This window comes from Simochromis diagramma, unplaced genomic scaffold (assembly GCF_900408965.1).
Source record: "Simochromis diagramma unplaced genomic scaffold, fSimDia1.1 OVJJ01000131.1, whole genome shotgun sequence".
In the NCBI taxonomy this organism is placed as follows: domain Eukaryota; kingdom Metazoa; phylum Chordata; class Actinopteri; order Cichliformes; family Cichlidae; genus Simochromis; species Simochromis diagramma.
In genome coordinates, this window is record NW_024387200.1 from 113,409 (window position 1) to 132,147 (window position 18,739).

Sequence of the window (18,739 nt, forward strand, 5' to 3'; positions counted from 1 at the left end):
ATACATTTTACCCAAATCAGTGAGGTTTTTATAGTCAGGAATGACCTTGAAGCTAACAAAAATTGGCAAAGCTTTAAAGGGTATAAAGCAGACAATATCATACACTTTTGTAAATCCCACAAAAAGACCAAAACAATTTTTGGTTGGGTTTTTCTGCTCATAGTTGCTTTGCATCTGCAAGCCACTTTGCAACCCATCTATATCCCAGGTTCCTCCTTTTTATGCTGTTTTTAAATCAGCGCTTAAATCAGCTGTTTGTCATTAATGGCTGTTCTGTCCCAGGGTTTCCCACCTCTCGCTTTCCTTGTAAAGCTTGAAGGGTGGGGTGTGTGTGTGTGTGTGTGTGGGGGGGGGGGGGGGGGGGGGATCAGAACAATGACATGCTGCCAAAAATAAATGAGTGTAAAAGGAAATAACACCTGACTTTAGTGGTCCCGAATAAACTGCACTTAATTTATTTTAGCAGGGCAGCCAGTTCAGTTGCTTCACTGGGCAATCTCTTATTTCATTGGCATGAAAATGGGCCAAGCAGTTTACTTTGGAGAAAGCACACACATTCACATGCAGTGCATTTAAGAGGTCCTAGTGCACCAAATGTGTGTTAACACACGGTTAAAAATAGTTCCCATGACATGCAACATTTACTCTGGAAATTATAATGCCCAGAAAGGATATTAGGAGAGCACTGTCCCCTATGCAGAGCCACTAGCATGGCAATAGCAGCTTCATTTACCACTTTGCTCGAGACAGAAAAATGTAAACTCTGAATTAGATATTTCCAGTTCCCAGATTCTCTGGCACACTATAAACCACCACCAACTAGTTTCAGTGTATTGTCATTAGCTAGATTGTCATGGAATTTGGTTGATAACTTGATGACAGCGATAAAGCCTAAATAAATTAAAATGCAATCCAATACTTCAGTTTACAACATTCCCGTCAGCCTCAGCTGTACTTTGTGTTAAATCAGCAAACTAAGAGCTAAGTACTAAACATCAGCATCATTACTGTGAACATGTCTTCACTTCACTTTTGTGTCTAGCTTCAATGGCTTCTCTTCCCTTAACCTGGTTCTGTCAGGGGTCTCTTACTGTTAAAAGGGAGTTTTTCTTTCCTACAGTTACCAAGTGCTGCCCATAGGCATCTGATTGTTGGGGATTTCTTTTACCTTACAACATAAAGGACCTTAAGACAATTCTAACTGTTAACTAGCACCATAGAAATTAAACTGATTTTTGTTGTAAAGTCTTACCAAATGAAACTGTTTGTAGAAATTGAACTATTGGGCCCCATTCATAAATTATTGCACCTTCGGTAAGAATGTACAACAGACTGGGTACAGGAATTGTATTGACAGACAGCCTGTGTTGTTTGCTTTGGTCTTTTCAGGGGATTTCATGATAAAATAAAAACTAGAGTGCTGTCATCCTTAAAAAGTATGTAGAGAGAACCTCTATTTTAAGCATAGGACAAAAAAAATAGAATTAGCATTACAGTGGGAGTTTAGGGACTAAAATTTGTGATGCACAGTAATGCACTGCTCACTGTAAGCAGGCCAGAAGGTTAATCTCCAAAAGGCGCTTTGTCTGAAAGCAAATACAGCTGGGTCTTCCGCATGCATTATCCTGTTCTGTCTGAGTTGCTATCTGAAGATACAACAAAAGCACCGTTCTCCACTAGAGAGGAGACAACTAAGCGTAATAATAGGAAAACACAACCACTTGTGCTTAAGACAGTTATTGGAAACAGTCGAGGAAATCAATATGGTGAAAATCAAAAGACGAATGTACTAATTCACCGACAAACAGAGAGATGCTGGACAAACAGGAATGCATTCTACCAGAACAGAGAGAAAAGAAAAATAAATGGACAGAAATGGACCTGGAAGATAAAGCTGGATACTGGACTTCAGGATGAAATTAAGCAGGAAAGAGAAAAACCAGAGCGCTACGTAATCCAATCTTTTAAGAGTCAAATCATAATTGATGAAGTCAAATTAATTTGGTTAAAGACCATTGGTAAACAACAGAAAGAGAGAGAGAGAAAGAGAGAGATTGAGAGAGAAACATTGACGTCACTCAGGCTAGGGTGCTTGTCACATTCTCATCTGCATAAAGATCACGTGCGTAGGCAAAGCATTACCTACCTTCCATTTCAATCAGTGACACGTATGCAATATCAACAAAAAACAGGAAAGAAAGAAAAAAAGGAAAAAAAGAGGAGAAAGGAATGTTCTCCGCAGCGAAAATGGGAAAAAGACAATGACCTCTTTTAGTATCAGCGCTACATATTTAGTCCAGAGACTGAGAATAAATTAAACCAAACAAAAAAAAAGAAAGAAAAATAGAGGGGGGAAAGTAAAAACCAAAATCAGATGGAATTCAAAATCAAATTCAAATTCAAAACAAAGGATGAATCTATAAACTACATGATTTGCTCTGTCTTTTTCGCTTGTACAAATGCAGCCATATTTGTATCAAAACAGGGGAGGGAGGACAGAGAGGGACAGAGTTAATGTTAGTGGACATCCATGTAGAGTAGAATTGCTAAATGGAGACAGAGGAGGAGGAGAAGCAGGAGGAGGAATAGGAAGGGGGGTCATGCAGAGCTGGCGGGAAGAAAAATGGCAGGACAACGAGAGTGAGATGTGAGTCACAGAGGACACAGATGATCGGGTAGGAAAGAGGAGGAGGGGTTTAAAAAGAGTGCTGGAGGGGAGCAGTCAATGCTAAGATTGACAAACTAAAGAGTCAGCACATCTGAAAGGGACCCCAGTCACATTTTGGCCTGGGTCTTCTCCAGCAGCAGCAGCAACAGTAGGAACAGCACTGGTCTACTCTGTACTTTATTTTTGGACGTCAGCCCAGCTTTCTTCCAGGCATTCCTTTGTGTTTATCACCATAAACACAGGTACAACAAGAGGGCGCCTTAAGGAGCTTTTCTGAGCTTCTGTTTAAACTGTTAGTGTGTACAGAGAGCTTTCAATCAAAATGGCTTGAGTCCCTTTAAAAAAAAAAATCATGTTAATTAAGGTGTAAGTTGTCCGAACTATTTTCAAAAGTCCATGTAATCGTGTTTAAAGATATCCATTAATAATGCGCAGGAAGAAATTAGCCCTTTTGGGACCGTTTCATCCACTGTGGAGGAGGCAGAAATGGATGCTTCCCATAGAAAAGCCTAGGGATGCTGCAGGATGGATCAGTTAGTAGAAGCCTTACCTCTGGAAAAAAACCCAGTATAGTTAGATAAATTATAAATAGTTTGTCTTTATTGTCATTTGTTGTTGTTTGATTAAATCTGATGAGCCTAGCTCAGATTGGCTCATTACCCCCCCTCGTGGCATGATAGAATTAAAGAAAGTGGCCTTTGTTGCTTTCTTTTTTCTTTATCTCCAACTTCTGCAGACTAGACTGCAAGCTGTATTAGTGTATTGCTCTATTTTGGCATTTTGTATTTAGATTTTGTCATTTTTGAGATATGATGCTATAAACTGACCTTGAGGAGACCCACACATTGCACAGTTTTAGGGAACACATTGTGTTAATCCAATTTATCCAAACAAAATGGTGAGATCCTCACAAGTGGTTTTCAAAGGGCAGTTAGGTAAAAATCTGTTTTGCAGTTAAACTTGTAATAAATAATTATTCTATTAGCAAATAAATAAATACAGATAAACTGCTTATTTGTATTGTGTCTTCTTCCTGTTGTAGCTGGTTGCAGCAGATGGCCCGCCCCTCCCTGAGTCTGGTTCTGATGAAGGTTTCTTCCTGTTAAAACAGAGTTTTTCCTTCCCATAGTCGCCAAGTGCTTGCTCATAGTCGGTCATGCTCTGTATTATTGTAGGATCTTTACCTTACAATATAAAACACCTTGAGGTGACCGTTTCTGTGATTTGGTACTATATAAATAAAATATCTGGAATTGAGCTAAAATTAAATAGAGTTGATTTGAATTTCCATTCCCACAAACAGTTAGGAAATGCTCATCTTGAAGAACATTTAAATCAAAAAATAGCCACTGTTGTAGTGGGTGTTTTTCTCCAGTGGCAACAAGGAGTAGTAAAGAGCAAATAAAAGTAAAATTTACCTTGAATTAGAATGATTTTCAAACTGCATGCTGTGTTTTTCCAGAGAGAAGGCTTTGGACAGATGGACTGACTGGTTAGTTTGGCCCAACAGCAGCTTAACAGCACACAGCTGTTACTCTGAGCTTTCCTCTGGGACATCTGAGGGACTCCCTCCCACACAGTGAATAAGACTGCTTCAAACAGAGCTACAGGATGGCTACAGGAACACAAACTGAGATGATAGATAGTAAAACCAGAGCTGCTATGCAGAACACATTTGCTTAGTCACACAACTGCTGCAGTAAAATCAGACTTCAGTTAGATCCAGGATCTGTCACTCATAACCATCCTCCCGTGCAATGTTCCACTTTGATAATTTTTAAATATTTGAGCTTTTGGTGGAGATTAAAAAGAGTGGTAGTTTATGTGCCACAGAGATGCTGCTTTAGAAAATGTGAGCCAATTACATGCTCCTCTTATACTATTTCCCAACAGAATGGCTCAAATGTACATGACCAAACAGAGCTTGCTTGGCATTGTCCAGATTAAGTATAAACAAAAAAGGCAGGAACAGAAGAGATACTGCCTCTTAGGGGCCTCATGCACATCGACATGGTGAAGTAAAGCAACAGAGAGGAGCATCTCCTTAACCCCTGGTGGTTTGCCAGGAGCTGTTAGACGCCTGGAGGAGAAGAGGATCTATCACTGAGCAGAGCATGTGCTTGAGAAGAAAGACAATTGTATTGACAAAAAGAAACTGTAACACATACCCAGTTAACCTACTTGGTCCAGTTCCAAAGCATTTGAGTGCTTTTTATATAAACGAGACAGAAAGATTTGGGCATTTATTCATTTATTCACCACTTAAATTGATAAGGAAAACAAAGTAATGAATGAAATAAGCAGAGAGAGAATGAGATCAGATGAGACCCCGTAGAGAGACATGCAAGCTGAAGTAGGAAATAGAAGGTGTCAGTTCTCAGGAGTGAGTGTTTGCAGCCTATTTAAACTCATATTTATCAGTGCTTGCTGATTTCACAAGTGATCCCCTTTGTCTAAGTGGTGTGTTTTATTTAATTTTAGTGTAATCACTCATCAAACCACAGCTCTAATGACCCATTTACAGTATGGAGGAGCAGGGATGCTTCCATAATAGCAGTAAGCAATTTAAAGCTCATCAAAGGGTTTGTCTTTGTCTTCAGGTAATCAGGGGCTCATAAACATGGTAATGTTCGAAAATACCAAAACAAACAACGAGCAGCTTCAGCCTGAACAGACAGGGAGGACTACATTTATGATTTATACCATGTTATCCTCTGTCAGTCTACTGTGAGCTTGCAGCGGAGTTTTTCATTTGAACAACAGAGTAATTAACCCATCATTCCTTAAAGGACCTGTCGAGTGACATGTTTTTATGCAAATCCGATTTCAAAAATACTGAGTAGCTGTCTAAATGTTTTGATAAAAACAGAATGCAATGATTTTCAAATCTCATAAACCCATATTTTATTAACAGCAGAAAACACAGAAGCTATATCAAATGTTTAAACTAAGACATTTGACTCATTAGCCTCTTCTGAATTTGATGGCAGCAACACATATCAAATGTTCACCAGGCTGCAAAAACACAGCATCTATAAATTGTAAAAGAATTTCAGAATAAGGCCCATCAACATATTCCGTTTAGGAGATCTCATCATCTACAGTACATAGTACCACCAAAAGAATCAGAGAATCGGAAGAATTGTCTGTGCACAGTGGACAAGGCCAAAAATCAATACTGAATGCCTATGATCTTTGAACCCTCAGGCAGCACTGTACTAAAAACAGGTATGATTCTATCCTTGTAATCACCTCATGGGTTCAAGAACATTTCCTGAAATCGCTTTCTGTGAACACAGGGTGAAGCTCCAATGAAGAAAAAAACCATTCTTTTTATTTTGGAAAACATGGGCATTGCATCTGGGCTAAAGAGGAGAAGGAGCATCCAACTTGTTGTTAGCTCTTGCTTAGAAGTCTGCATCTCTGATGGTATGGGGGGTGCATTAGTGCCTATGGAAGTGAGCTTGCACATTGTGAAAAGCACAATCAGTTTTATAATTTACATACAGGGTTTAGAGAACTCACATATCAAAGTGATGCTAAACCACATGGTGTATCTAATTTATTACAACAGTATGCCTTTATAGTAGAAGAGTTGGGGTGATGAACTGGCCTTCCTGTAGTCCAGACCTTTCACTAACTGAACACACAAGGCACATAATGAAAATAACGGTAAGAAAAAGAAGACCCAGAACTGTTGAGCAGCTGTAATCCTATAACAGACAAGAATGGGACAACATTGCTCTCCCAAAAGTCCAGCAGCTGGTCTCCTCAAGCATGGCCCTGTTCCCAGTTCTTTGAGATACGTTGCTGTCATCAAATTCAAAGTAACTTTTTTTTATGTTCTCAGTTTATACATTTGGTACATTTTTTGTTATCTATTGTGAATAAAACATGTATTTATGACATTTGCAAATAATCACCCTCTGTTATTTACATTTACACAGAATCTTAAGTTTTTTGGAACTGGGGTTATAACTCTTAATGCAGTGCAAGATTTAGACATGTATGAAAGATTTAAAGAACCTTGAGCCAAAACAAACTTGCGGTGTCATATTTACATGAAACACATGCGTTAAAAATACCGTTATTTATCGCTTGTGTTTGACTGTTATTAGTATCCACAATCAAAAATGTAAATATAAAGTCAAATGTAGCATCCCTGCAGCTGGCGAGCCTAAAGAAAAAACATGACACTGTGGCAAATTGGCTAGTTGATTTCTTTTCATTTCTGGCATATGTGATGTCTCCCAGTCTAAATAAAGGAAAGCCTCCCTCACACTGTTCATGAAAATGTAGTGCTGCCACCCACATGTAAATAAAAAGCAGTTATCGACAGCTTTTTAAAATTCAAAAGATATTGACGTGACATACATTTTCTACTCCTGTATTCCTGTGTTTAGTTGTTCATTTAAATCATGCCAAAGGGTGTCAACTTTGAAAGTGTTACTAATCACTCGTCTGTTTATTACCTCATCATTGAATCCTGTGCTTTAATACAGTCACTGTATCAAAGAAAGATGTAAAAGTCAATTTTAAATATTATCAAAATTGTCTTTAACTGTTTAGATCACCAGTCAGATCTGATTAATTAAAAAAAAATGCAACAGTCACCCCAAAATAAGTAATAATAAAATCATAAATACCCAAAGCTTTTAAATCAAAAGTCTTTGAGTGCTCATTTTTGAGAGCAAACTTTCTGATTTGTAATTACTTGGGCACTGATTTTTAATTACGTTAAAGATGTCCTCACTTTAGCTTCACTGACTTTTATGTCTAAAAAAATGTTTCATCAATAAGTCATAAGGTAATTTTTCTTACCTTTTTAATTATGACACAGCAAATCCATGTTTGCATTTCTCTTTATTTATTCTTCCTTCTTTCCTTTTTTTTTTTTTTAATATTCCATATGTGCCAGGATACTCAGCTACCACTTAAAAGTTTGCTATAACTCATTCTGGCCTGCTTGGATTCAGACTTTCCAGTAAGTATTTGGATTATTCTGTTTGAGGAGAATTTGCAGATTGCTATCACTTTATAGCACTGTCAGAAATCAGATTGCGGCTCTTTCAATGCTGATTAATTAAGTCTTTATCTGGCGTAAAACTTATCACACCTGAGTTGATATTTCTTCGCAGGTTTGGGCCTTGTGACGGAGAGAAAATCACACAACTCCACAACATATCGTTTTCTGCTCCTTTGTTTGGAGACTTTGTGCACCAATGTGGCTCGGATCCCCATCCGAGGTGTGGTACGCTAATGCTGTGTGACTCAGAGAGTATATACTTGAACGGAAACACTTAAACTTTTCTTCTCTTTGCTCCCTCTCTGTATTACTGGCAAATAACAAGAAAAAAAGCAAAAAACAAACAAACAAACAAACAAAAGAAAAGAAAATAATTTTTTAAAAAAGAAACACAAGATGACAGGAGTCAAAGAGAGCCAGAAACAAAGCAGCAGGAGCGGCAAGTTTTGCGAAAAGGTTTGTCTTTGACATGTTGAAAATAATACCATTAATAATAATAATTATAATAATAATAACTGAGCTATGACCTAGGAAAAACTAATAAAAGAACACAAACCTCTCAGTGTCTTAGATGAGAATTCATGTGAACCAACACAAGAGAGCAAGTTAAAACTCATTTGCAGGGGGCTGCGGCAAATACCACCGGAGGGAGGCCGGGTGGGAGGGGGTGGTGTGTGTGTGCGGAAACAAAATAGAGGAGATTACATACATCGTTCCCTTTCTCGCCATCGGTGTGGTTGAGTCTGCCGGCCTTGCCATTGCGGCTTCGCTGGGTGTGGTCCCCGTTGTGCCAAGTGGTGGGACTCTCGGGGGCCGGGGACTGCGGGGTGTCAGACATCTTTTGACCGTCTGTCTTGTGTTTGGAGTTTAATCTGGAACAGCAGGGCACACCACTTTACTCTAACTTGGGTGCAATCCGGTAGAAACAAGCTAGTACATTCTATTTCTCTGATTATTCTTGTTTATCTCATTTGCTGCTTCACGAATATTGAATTTTGTTTGCTATTCCAATTCACTTTGCATTTTGCTTATTTTTACACACAAAAAGAGACTTCGCACAAATAACGTTTATATAGAACTCTGCATAATGTTTCCCTACAGTTTAGCTTAGACAGGTAGAGAGTAAAACCTTTTTTCTGACTTGCTGATCTGTTAATGCACATTATGAGTCATGTGATCCCTCAAGAGTGACTCTTAATTATTCAAGAGCATTTATAAGTAATGCAAAAGGCTGAACTATAATACATAACTACAGAATAAAAAGATAAATGCCCCATGAACTGAATAAACAATGAATGCTTTGTCATCTAACCGAACATGAGGGCAGAGTGAGATATCACAACCGTTTTGCAGGGCGAGTTTAAGAAATGCAGGCGAGCCCCATTTGTATCCCAATCTATCGCCCTGGGGGTCAAGAGTAAATGATGGTAAGACTTACTGTCACCAGAGCAACTGCTTGACAGTCAGGAGAGGTATTTCAGTGGGACTATACTGTCTGTGTGCGTGTGTATGTGTGTGTGTGTGTGTGCGTGTGTGTGTACAATGGGGGAGGGTTACCTGGTGGGTGATCTGGAGGCACTCCTGATGGAAGACAAGGAGGGACTTCGAGAGCTGCAGCAGCTGCCTTGACGCTGTGAACTCCTGCTGGGTGTTTCATCAGGGGACCTGACAGAGGACAGCCAATGGACGAACATACCACGCACACACATGTACACACATCCATAAAGCCACGTGTATGCATGCATACATCATGGGGACACACAGGCCACAGCGAGCTCAGTAGTCAATCTCATGATATGTAAAACAGGCGATGCACTGCAAAATACTTTCAATATATATATTCTAATAGAGGGTGCAGGATATGAGCTCATATATATATATATATATATATATGAGCTCATATATATATATATATATATATATATATATATATATATATATATATATATATATGTGTGTGTGTGTGTGTGTGTGTGTGTGTGTGTGTATAGCAAGAGAGAGAGAGCAGGGTACAGCCCAGAAATTGTGCTGAACTCACACGCTTTGCTTAGAAGATGCTCTCAATTCTTTTACACTTGTTCACATTCTGTGTGAGTCTAAGCCTGAGATAATGGCTGTAAAGTGCCAATATAAATTCATGAGTAGGCTCAATGTGACTCCTACCTATTGTTGAGGAGTTAAGACTGTTGTTCACTGTTTGTTTTAATGGGAACTGAGGAAATGTGCATTAAATGTTACTGGTAATGAATGAAACTTGGCTACTCTCTTATAAGACATGCAGACTATCTGCTCTACATTTACATGGATTAAAGAATTTACAGGTAGCGATTCTCTCACCTCTTTTTCTGTTTGTTCTTGTCTTTATGTTTGTTCTTTGGGCTTCCCGACCTGAAAAAAAACCCCCAACAACAATGAATCTGCATTCACAGAGAGTAGAGAATTCCACGCATCACTTTCCTAAATGGACTATTCTACTGTCATTTGAAAAAGTAGTCAATTGTGTAAAAGACACAAATTGAACGCAAGCACACAGGTTACATATATGGACGTTCACATACTGAAGGACATTATTATCTGCCGTACAAACCTGTGTCTTCTCTTTTTCCTGGAGCCAGATGCAGATCTACAAAAACAAAGCCATTGTAATGTCAGCGCGAGGTCAGCAACTTCACAAAATATTGACATGAATAATTCATATGCAGAACACAGTATCTTTTTTTAAAACACATTTTACATATTTATATATTTTTTACATATACATTTTGTGAGACTGTGTACCACATTTTCATTTTTTGAGAGCAATCCAGGCCTTCTTTTTCTTCTTCCTTCTAATTTTTTAAGGTATTCTTGAGCAATAATTCTCCAGGCTTGCTGAAGGGCTCTCAAAGTTTTTCTTCTTTTATTGTGTTTATTTGTTAAGCCATTTAACACAAACCTATGAATTATTCAAGTATAAAAAAAGTGCTGTACAACTAAAAGAATAAAACAATAAAAGCAATAAAAAACAATACAAAAGAGAACAATGGAAAATTGAAAAACAAATATCAAGAGGTTTAAATACCGAGGAATAAAAATACATTCTCAAAAGAGTTTAGATGTTCAGTGTTGGTGAGGTGGTGATATGAAGGGGAACACTGTTCCAAAATATAGGTGTAGCTACAGCAAAGGCCCGATATTTTGCTTGTCAGTATAATGGGAAACATCTGGTCAGCTGTTCTCGGTGATTTGTTAAAAGATCAGAAGGTAAGGAGGTGCTAACGATTTAATGAATGTTTAAGTTTCCATTTAATGAAACTTAAAAGCAAGCAGTCTGTGAAGGTTCTCAGTCATCCAGGTCATCGTAGTCAAAGGAGCTTGCAAAGAAAAGCGTCTGAACTTCTTTAAGTTACTTGAAGACGTTTCACCTCTCATCCGAGAAGCTTCTTCAGTTCTAAGGTCAAATGGTGGGGAGTCCCAGATTTAAACCTAGTGGGAGTAACCCCCCACAGAGGGACAAAAGGACCCCCTGATGATAAAAGCAAGCAATAACATTTTGAAATGTATTTGTGCGCTTGGGGGCAGCGTCTCATGTGAGTCGAGCTGCAGAATTTTGGAAGTTGCAGAACAGACAACAAATACCTGGTTAATGCTCAAATAAAGACTGTTGTTACAATCTAGCCTGGATGACACCTTTACAATGGAAACTGGCTCTAAAAACAGCATTTATTTTTTTATCAAATGTGAAGCTGCTCTCAAAAATGACCCAGAGGTTTTTACAAAGGCTGTTTTTGAAGGACCAACATCAAGTACTACTGCTTGTTTGTTTTTTTTTTGCTTAAGGTTCAAGAAGTTTGATGTTATCTATTTATATTAATATTTTTATGTCAGTAAGACACTAAAGTAAAGCATTTCAAAAAGACTGCAGTATTTCTTTTTGAGAGGGACATGGATTTGTGAATTATGACCATGCATAATGGTGACATGAAACTCCTTATTTTTGATCTTTTGATATTAATAGGAACATATAGGAACATAACAAGGGAAAAGGGTACTGGACCAAGAATGGTTCCTTGGGGGACGGCTGCATGTGAGAGAATCAGGTGATGAGAACAAGCCACAGAAAAATTTGCCCACGTGGCTCTCCAGCCTAGAGAATATGATGCCATGATCCACTGTATCAAATATAGCATTTATTGTAGATCTAAAAGTATTAAAATGGCAGAATCCCCTGAAGCTGCAATTAATAAAAGATCATTAAGCACCTTTAAAATTGCTGATCCCGTGCTATAATGTGCACTGAAACCAAACTATTACAGTGACAACATTTGTTTTCAGGGAGGCCTGAAGGTGATGAAAAACAACTTTTCCCAGAGTCTTTACAACAATGTCAGGGTCTAAAAATACCAGAACGACTGATGGAGCCAAGGCCATTGATAGCAATGCTACATCCCCGGACACAGCCCCACTAATGGCTGACATAACTAGCTCGCAGAAAAACTTAGTCGCTAAAATTTCTAAGCTGGAAGCAAAAGTTGAGACCAAGTGCCAAGCTCTCAATGACCTGATCGATTCGCTTCGCAGCAATGTTTCTGACCAAACAGATGAAGTGCGGACTGAACTTTGTGCTAAGATTGATGCTCCAGCTACTACCTGCACTGACCACCATAGCCGGCTAACTAGCCTGAAAGAAGCTGCAGTATTCGGATCGGGTTGTGGACTTGGAGAAGCAAGTTCATGATCTGAAAGAAATTGTATCAGCTCTTTCGGACAAGACCGAAGACCTTGAAGGGAGACAGTGCAGATGCAGCATTCGAATACTTGGCGTGAGGGAGCGCTTTGAGATTCGGACGCGCCCATGTCAATTCTGTGGCCCAGCTACTAAAGGAGGTGTTGGGCCTGAATACCGCTCCGACACTGGATTGGGTACATCGCAGCCTACAGACCATCCCTGCAAGAGACCAGAGACCCAGGCCACTTATTGTCAAATTTCACTACTTTCAAAAAAAGGAGGAGGTGCTTTGCAGGCCCGCGTTAAACAGTCCCCAGTCCCATAATGGAGACAAAATCCTTTTTGTCTCCATTATTGTCTCCATTCCCAGACCTGCCATCTGCAGTCGCAAAGAGAAGGGGGCCTTTAAAGAAGCTAAAGATCTACTGCACAGATGTCGGGGTGTGAGATTCGGGATGCTGTACCCAGCGAAGCTGAGGATTTCTTCTCCTCTTGGAGAGGAAATATTCACCAATCTAACGGCTGCTAAAGACTACGTCAAGAATTGCATCTTAGCTGTGTGTGGGAATCAAGACACGGGCTGAGTAGACTGTGCTACCTCAATTGCTCTCTGACTCTCTATTGTTCACTGACTCTGACTGCACTTTAGATAGAGGTTTGTACTTTGGCTTCTTTCATAATTTAATAGGTCTTCATATACTTGATTATCACTGAGCAAAGTAAACAACCAAGAGAAGTCACGTGTGCCTTTCCAATCTGCCATATGTCTAAAAATTATGTTAATAGTTGGCGTTCCCTGTTAGGGGCAACATCTGTTTTAGGGAGTGAAGAGACATGTTGGATATAAGCTCTTTTGGGGGGGAAGGTGTAGCTTGTTCCTGGTTTGTGGGAGTTAGGTTTACAGGGAGTGCAGAATTATTAGGCAAGTTGTATTTTTGAGGAATAATGTTATTATTGAACAACAACCATGTTCTCAATGAACCCAAAAAACTCATTAATATCAAAGCTGAATGTTTTTGGAAGTAGTTTTTAGTTTGTTTTTAGTTTTAGCTATTTTAGGGGGATATCTGTGTGTGCAGGTGACTATTACTGTGCATAATTATTAGGCAACTTAACAAAAAACAAATATATACCCATTTCAATTATTTACTTTTACCAGTGAAACCAATATAACATCTCCACATTCACAAATATACATTTCTGACATTCAAAAACAAAACAAAAACAAATCAGCGACCAATATAGCCACCTTTCTTTGCAAGGACACTCAAAAGCCTGCCATCCATGGATTCTGTCAGTGTTTTGATCTGTTCACCATCAACATTGCGTGCAGCAGCAACCACAGCCTCCCAGACACTGTTCAGAGAGGTGTGCTGTTTTCCCTCCTTGTAAATCTCACATTTGATGATGGACCACAGGTTCTCAATGGGGTTCAGATCAGGTGAACAAGGTGGCCATGTCATTAGTTCTTCTTCTTTTATACCCTTTCTTGCCAGCCACGCTGTGGAGTACTTGGACGCGTGTGATGGAGCATTGTCCTGCATGAAAATCATGTTTTTCTTGAAGGATGCAGACTTCTTCCTGTACCACTGCTTGAAGAAGATGTCTTCCAGAAACTGGCAGTAGGACTGGGAGTCGAGCTTGACTCCATCCGCAACCCGAAAAGGCCCCACAAGCTCATCTTTGATGATACCAGCCCAAACCAGTACTCCACCTCCACCTTGCTGGCGTCTGAGTCGGACTGGAGCTCTCTGCCCTTTACCAATCCAGCCACGGGCCCATCCATCAAGACTCACTCTCATTTCATCAGTCCATAAAACCTTAGAAAAATCAGTCTTGAGATATTTCTTGGCCCAGTCTTGACGTTTCAGCTTGTGTGTCTTGTTCAGTGGTGGTCGTCTTTCAGCCTTTCTTACCTTGGCCATGTCTCTGAGTATTGCACACCTTGTGCTTTTGGGCACTCCAGTGATGTTGCAGCTCTGAAATATGGCCAAACTGGTGGCAAGTGGCATCTTGGCAGCTGCACGCTTGACTTTTCTCAGTTCATGGGCAGTTATTTTGCGCCTTGGTTTTTCCACATGCTTCTTGCGACCCTGTTGACTATTTTGAATGAAACGCTTGATTGTTCGATGATCAAGCTTCAGAAGCTTTGCAATTTTGAGACTGCTGCATCCCTCTGCAAGATATCTCACTATTTTTGACTTTTCTGAGCCTGTCAAGTCCTTCTTTTCACCCATTTTGCCAAAGGAAAGAACGTTGCCTAATAATTATGCACACCTGATAGAGGGTGTTGATGTCATTAGACCACACCCCTTCTCATTACAGAGATGCACATCACCTAATATGCTTAATTGGTAGTAGGCTTTCGAGCCTATACAGCTTGGAGTAAGACAACATGCATGAAGAGGATGATGTGGACAAAATACTCATTTGCCTAATAATTCTGCACTCCCTGTATAGTTACTCTGGGTTTTTACTTTTTCTTGTTGGCTGCAGTTATGTGCGTATACTTACTCCAAATTATTATTCGGCTTGCTTGTCATGACTGTCTTGAAAGTATGAATATGGCTATATAACCAAACTACAACTGCAACTACACCTGATTCTGATTTATAACATGGAATGTGGAAGGTCTGAATAATTTTAAAAAGCGTAAAAGGATATTCACTCATCTGTCGACTTTCAAACCAGACATTGTCTTTCTACAGGAGACACATCTGCGCTTCACGCAAAGCAATAGGTTGACACAAAGTTGGGTCTCCCAGGTCTACCACTCTGCATTTAACTCTAAATCGCGGTGGGTTGCCATTTTTGTTAGAAAACATTTTCCTTTCATCACTTCAAATGGTCGCTTTCTGATAGTTACTGGCAGGCTCCACAACACTCCAGTTATTTTGGTGAATACTTATGCACCAACTTGGGACAATCCACAATTTTTATTAAGACTGATTGGCCTGCTGCCAGATTTAAATACGCATCACCTGATTATGGGTGGGGATTTGAATCTGGTATTCAATCCCAACCTTGACAGTTTCTAAGCCACATCAGTCTACTCGGACCTCCAGATCAGTGTCCGTTCTGAATACATTTCTTCAAAACTATGGTATTTCAGATCCACTGCGTATCACTGAGCCCTTAGCAAAATACTATTCTTCTTCTCCCCTGTGCATCATTTGTAATCGAGGATTGATTATTTTCTTTTGGATAATTTCCTTATCCCAAGGATCACCATGTGTAAATAACATGCAATTGTAATTTCACATCATGCACAGTACAGGTTGATATCTCATTTTCAAATGTGTGCACAAGGCAGCGTTTCTGGAAATTTGACTTAGCATTAATGTCAGACGAGGAGTTTTGCAAGTTCATTGAGTACCACATTGAGTTTTTCTAGAAACGAATAACACTCCAGATGTTTCAAAATCTATAATTTGGGAGTCGCTAAAGGCATATCTGCGGGGCCAAATTATTTATTTTGCGTCTTATAAGAATAAAAAGCGAAACGAACAGCTTCGAGAACTGACAGAGCTCATAGCAAACATTGACACACAATATGTTACCTGTCCAACCGCTGATTTATATAAGCAGAAGGTACTGCTGCAGTCTGAATTTGACACCCTCTCAATTAAAGAAACTTAGAAGCTCTTTCTTAGATCAAGATATCATATATACGAGCATGGTGAAAAAGCAGGTAGATATCTTTCACATCAGCTTTGTCAATCCGCCACAGCCCAATCTATACCTGACATACAGTTATACTCCGGTCAGGTGGTAACACACCCTGACAGAATTAAGCTATTTTATCAGGATCTCTATACTTCCCGCACTGATAATTCAGAGGCTGACTCCTTCTTGGGGAACATAGATACTCCCACGAGACCAACGTGAGCTACTGGAAAGACTTCACTTCTTATCCAAGTCTACCTATTGACTGTCCACTTTGAGGACTGTCTGCAATTTCGACCTATTGCTAGAGGCCATATCTCTCAAATATATAGCACATTGCAGCATACAAAGGCAGACTCTGTGTCCAAAGCCAGAAAAGCATGGGAAATGGACTTAAACCCCCAGATCTCAGATGACCTATGGGACCTTAGTGTTAGCAGGATCCATAAATCCTCAATCTGTATATGGCATTGTTTAATACAGTTTAAAATCCTGTATTAATGCTGCTTTCAAGCTATTTTATCAGGATCTCTATACTTCCCCCACTGATTATTCAGAGGCAGACTTGGACTCCCTCTTGGGAAACATAGATATTACCTCTGCGGAAATATTGCAGGCAGTTAATTCTTTGTAAAATGGCAAGGCACCTGGCCCAGATGGCTTCTCATGTGATTTCTATAAACACTTTGCCGGCAAGTTAGTCTCTTTACTGTCTGAGGTTTTTTTCAGAAATTCAGGCAACAAGCACGTTGCCACAAACTCTGTCCCAAGCCACAATCTCTGTAATACTCAAAAAAGACAAGGATCCTCAAAAATGTAGATCCTATCGCCCCATTAGTCTATTGAATGTGGATTATAAGATCCTAACAAAGGTTCTTGCACTTCGTATTGAGAAGGTAGCACCTTCTATTATACATGATGACCAAACGGGCTTTATAGTGAACCGCCAGTCACATTTCAATATCAGACGTCTGTTAAATATCCTACATTGTGACCATTGATCACCCTGAGATAATAGCCTCACTAGATGCCGAGAAGGCTTTTGACTGTGTGGATTGGCAATATCTGCTCTCTGTTTTGAAAATATTGGCTTTGGTTCTAATTTTATTTCATGGATCAGGACTTTGTACTCAGTGCCCCTGTCTTCAATCCGCACCAATAACACTATTTAGGAATACTTTTCCCTTACATAGAGGTAGCCGCCAGGGATGCCCCTTAAGCCCCCTCCTAGGGGAAACACTATTCATAAGTGCTCTTTGTATGCAGATGATCTCCTTCTGTATATTACAGATCCGGAGGCATCAATTCCTTCAGCTCTGGACCTCATTGGATCCTTTGGCCGCCTGTCTGGTTACAGATTGAACCTGGCTAAAAGCACTATTAACAGTCTGGCAAAGGAGGCTGACTACTCAGCCTTGCAGTTTAGACTGGAACACTCCCCATTCACCTATCTGGGTATTCAGATCACTAACACTTAGTCAGTATTACCCATCTCTCTTGCTGGGGGGGTCAACACAATTAAAATGGTAGTCTTGCCTCAATTCATGTATCTCTTGAACATGTGTGCATATTTCTGAATGGCAGGCTTAAGAGGCCTGCACCTGCCATTGAGGAGAATAAAAAAAACACAGCTTCCTAAAACCTTTTTCACCCAGTTAGATGGACTCATATCATTTTTTATTTGGGACAAAAAAGTTCCAAGAATCTGTAAATCCCTGTTACAGTGTTCTAAGTCGGAAGAAGGCCTGGCCCTACCAAACTTTATGTATTATTATTGGGCTGCCAATATCGTGAAATTATCCACCTGGATGCGGGCATTTAGGAAGGCAGAGGGCCACTTTGGTCCACTATGGAGCTAGATGGCAATCTCACTATATTGTTAAGATGTATGTGTCCTACTGCGCAAGTGTCCAGTGGGGGGTTGGCATGGCTATGCACAGGCGGGAAAGGGGGAGTAGAAGTTTGGAGGGTCCGTTTTTTCTGTGGTTGTACGAAAGAAGGCGACCATTAAAGCTGGAGTTACTATGACAGTTGTGTGATTATTGGATTAACATTGATAGCAGATGATGGCTGCTGCTGGGAATTACAAAGTGCCACCAACGTTCGATGAGAAGACATCGTATGAAAGTTGGAAAAATTAACAAACAAACAAACAAGACGTGGACAAAAAAAAAAAGCAGGCTCTAGCGATTACTTTGTCGCTATTGGGAAGAGCGAGGGAAAGTGCGCTGGAAATCGCAGCCCATGACCTCAACACCGATACGGGGATGGATGTTCTTCTTACCAAACTGGACTCTGTGTTTTTAAAAGAAGAAAGAGATCGACAGTATGAAGTTTACACGGAATTTGATCGGATCAACAGACCAAGTGACATGTCGATGGTGGATTACATTATCGCGTTTGAACGACGGTACAACAAGATACATAAGTTCAAAATGGAATTACCAGATGCAGTGTTAGCATTTAAGCTGCTAGACACCGTGGGGCTAAATACTAAAGAAAAACAGCTAGCACTTACCGCTTGTTCCACCATTTCGTTTGATAACATGAAATCAGCCTTGAAAAGGATTTTCGGTGATAACGTCTCTTCGCCACAAGAGGGCGACTCCGCTTACTTCACAAAGTGCACAGGCAAGTGTGAACGTAGTTCAAACTCAGAGCAACCCCAAAG

General features: G+C 39.9%; 1 protein-coding gene across 4 annotated transcripts in view; it reads right to left on the minus strand.

Moving 5' to 3' along the window:
* Window positions 1-18,739, minus strand: part of srrm3 (serine/arginine repetitive matrix 3) — a 161,068-nt gene that overhangs the window by 7,679 nt on the left and 134,650 nt on the right. For all 4 annotated transcript variants that reach the window (XM_040050247.1, XM_040050248.1, XM_040050249.1 and 1 more), the window contains 4 exons: window positions 10,282-10,317; window positions 10,032-10,082; window positions 9,252-9,359; window positions 8,404-8,566 (listed from right to left, as the gene is read on the minus strand). In XM_040050247.1, coding sequence (XP_039906181.1) covers window positions 8,404-8,566; window positions 9,252-9,359; window positions 10,032-10,082; window positions 10,282-10,317 — 358 coding nt within the window. The remainder of the gene's footprint in view (window positions 1-8,403; window positions 8,567-9,251; window positions 9,360-10,031; window positions 10,083-10,281; window positions 10,318-18,739) is intronic.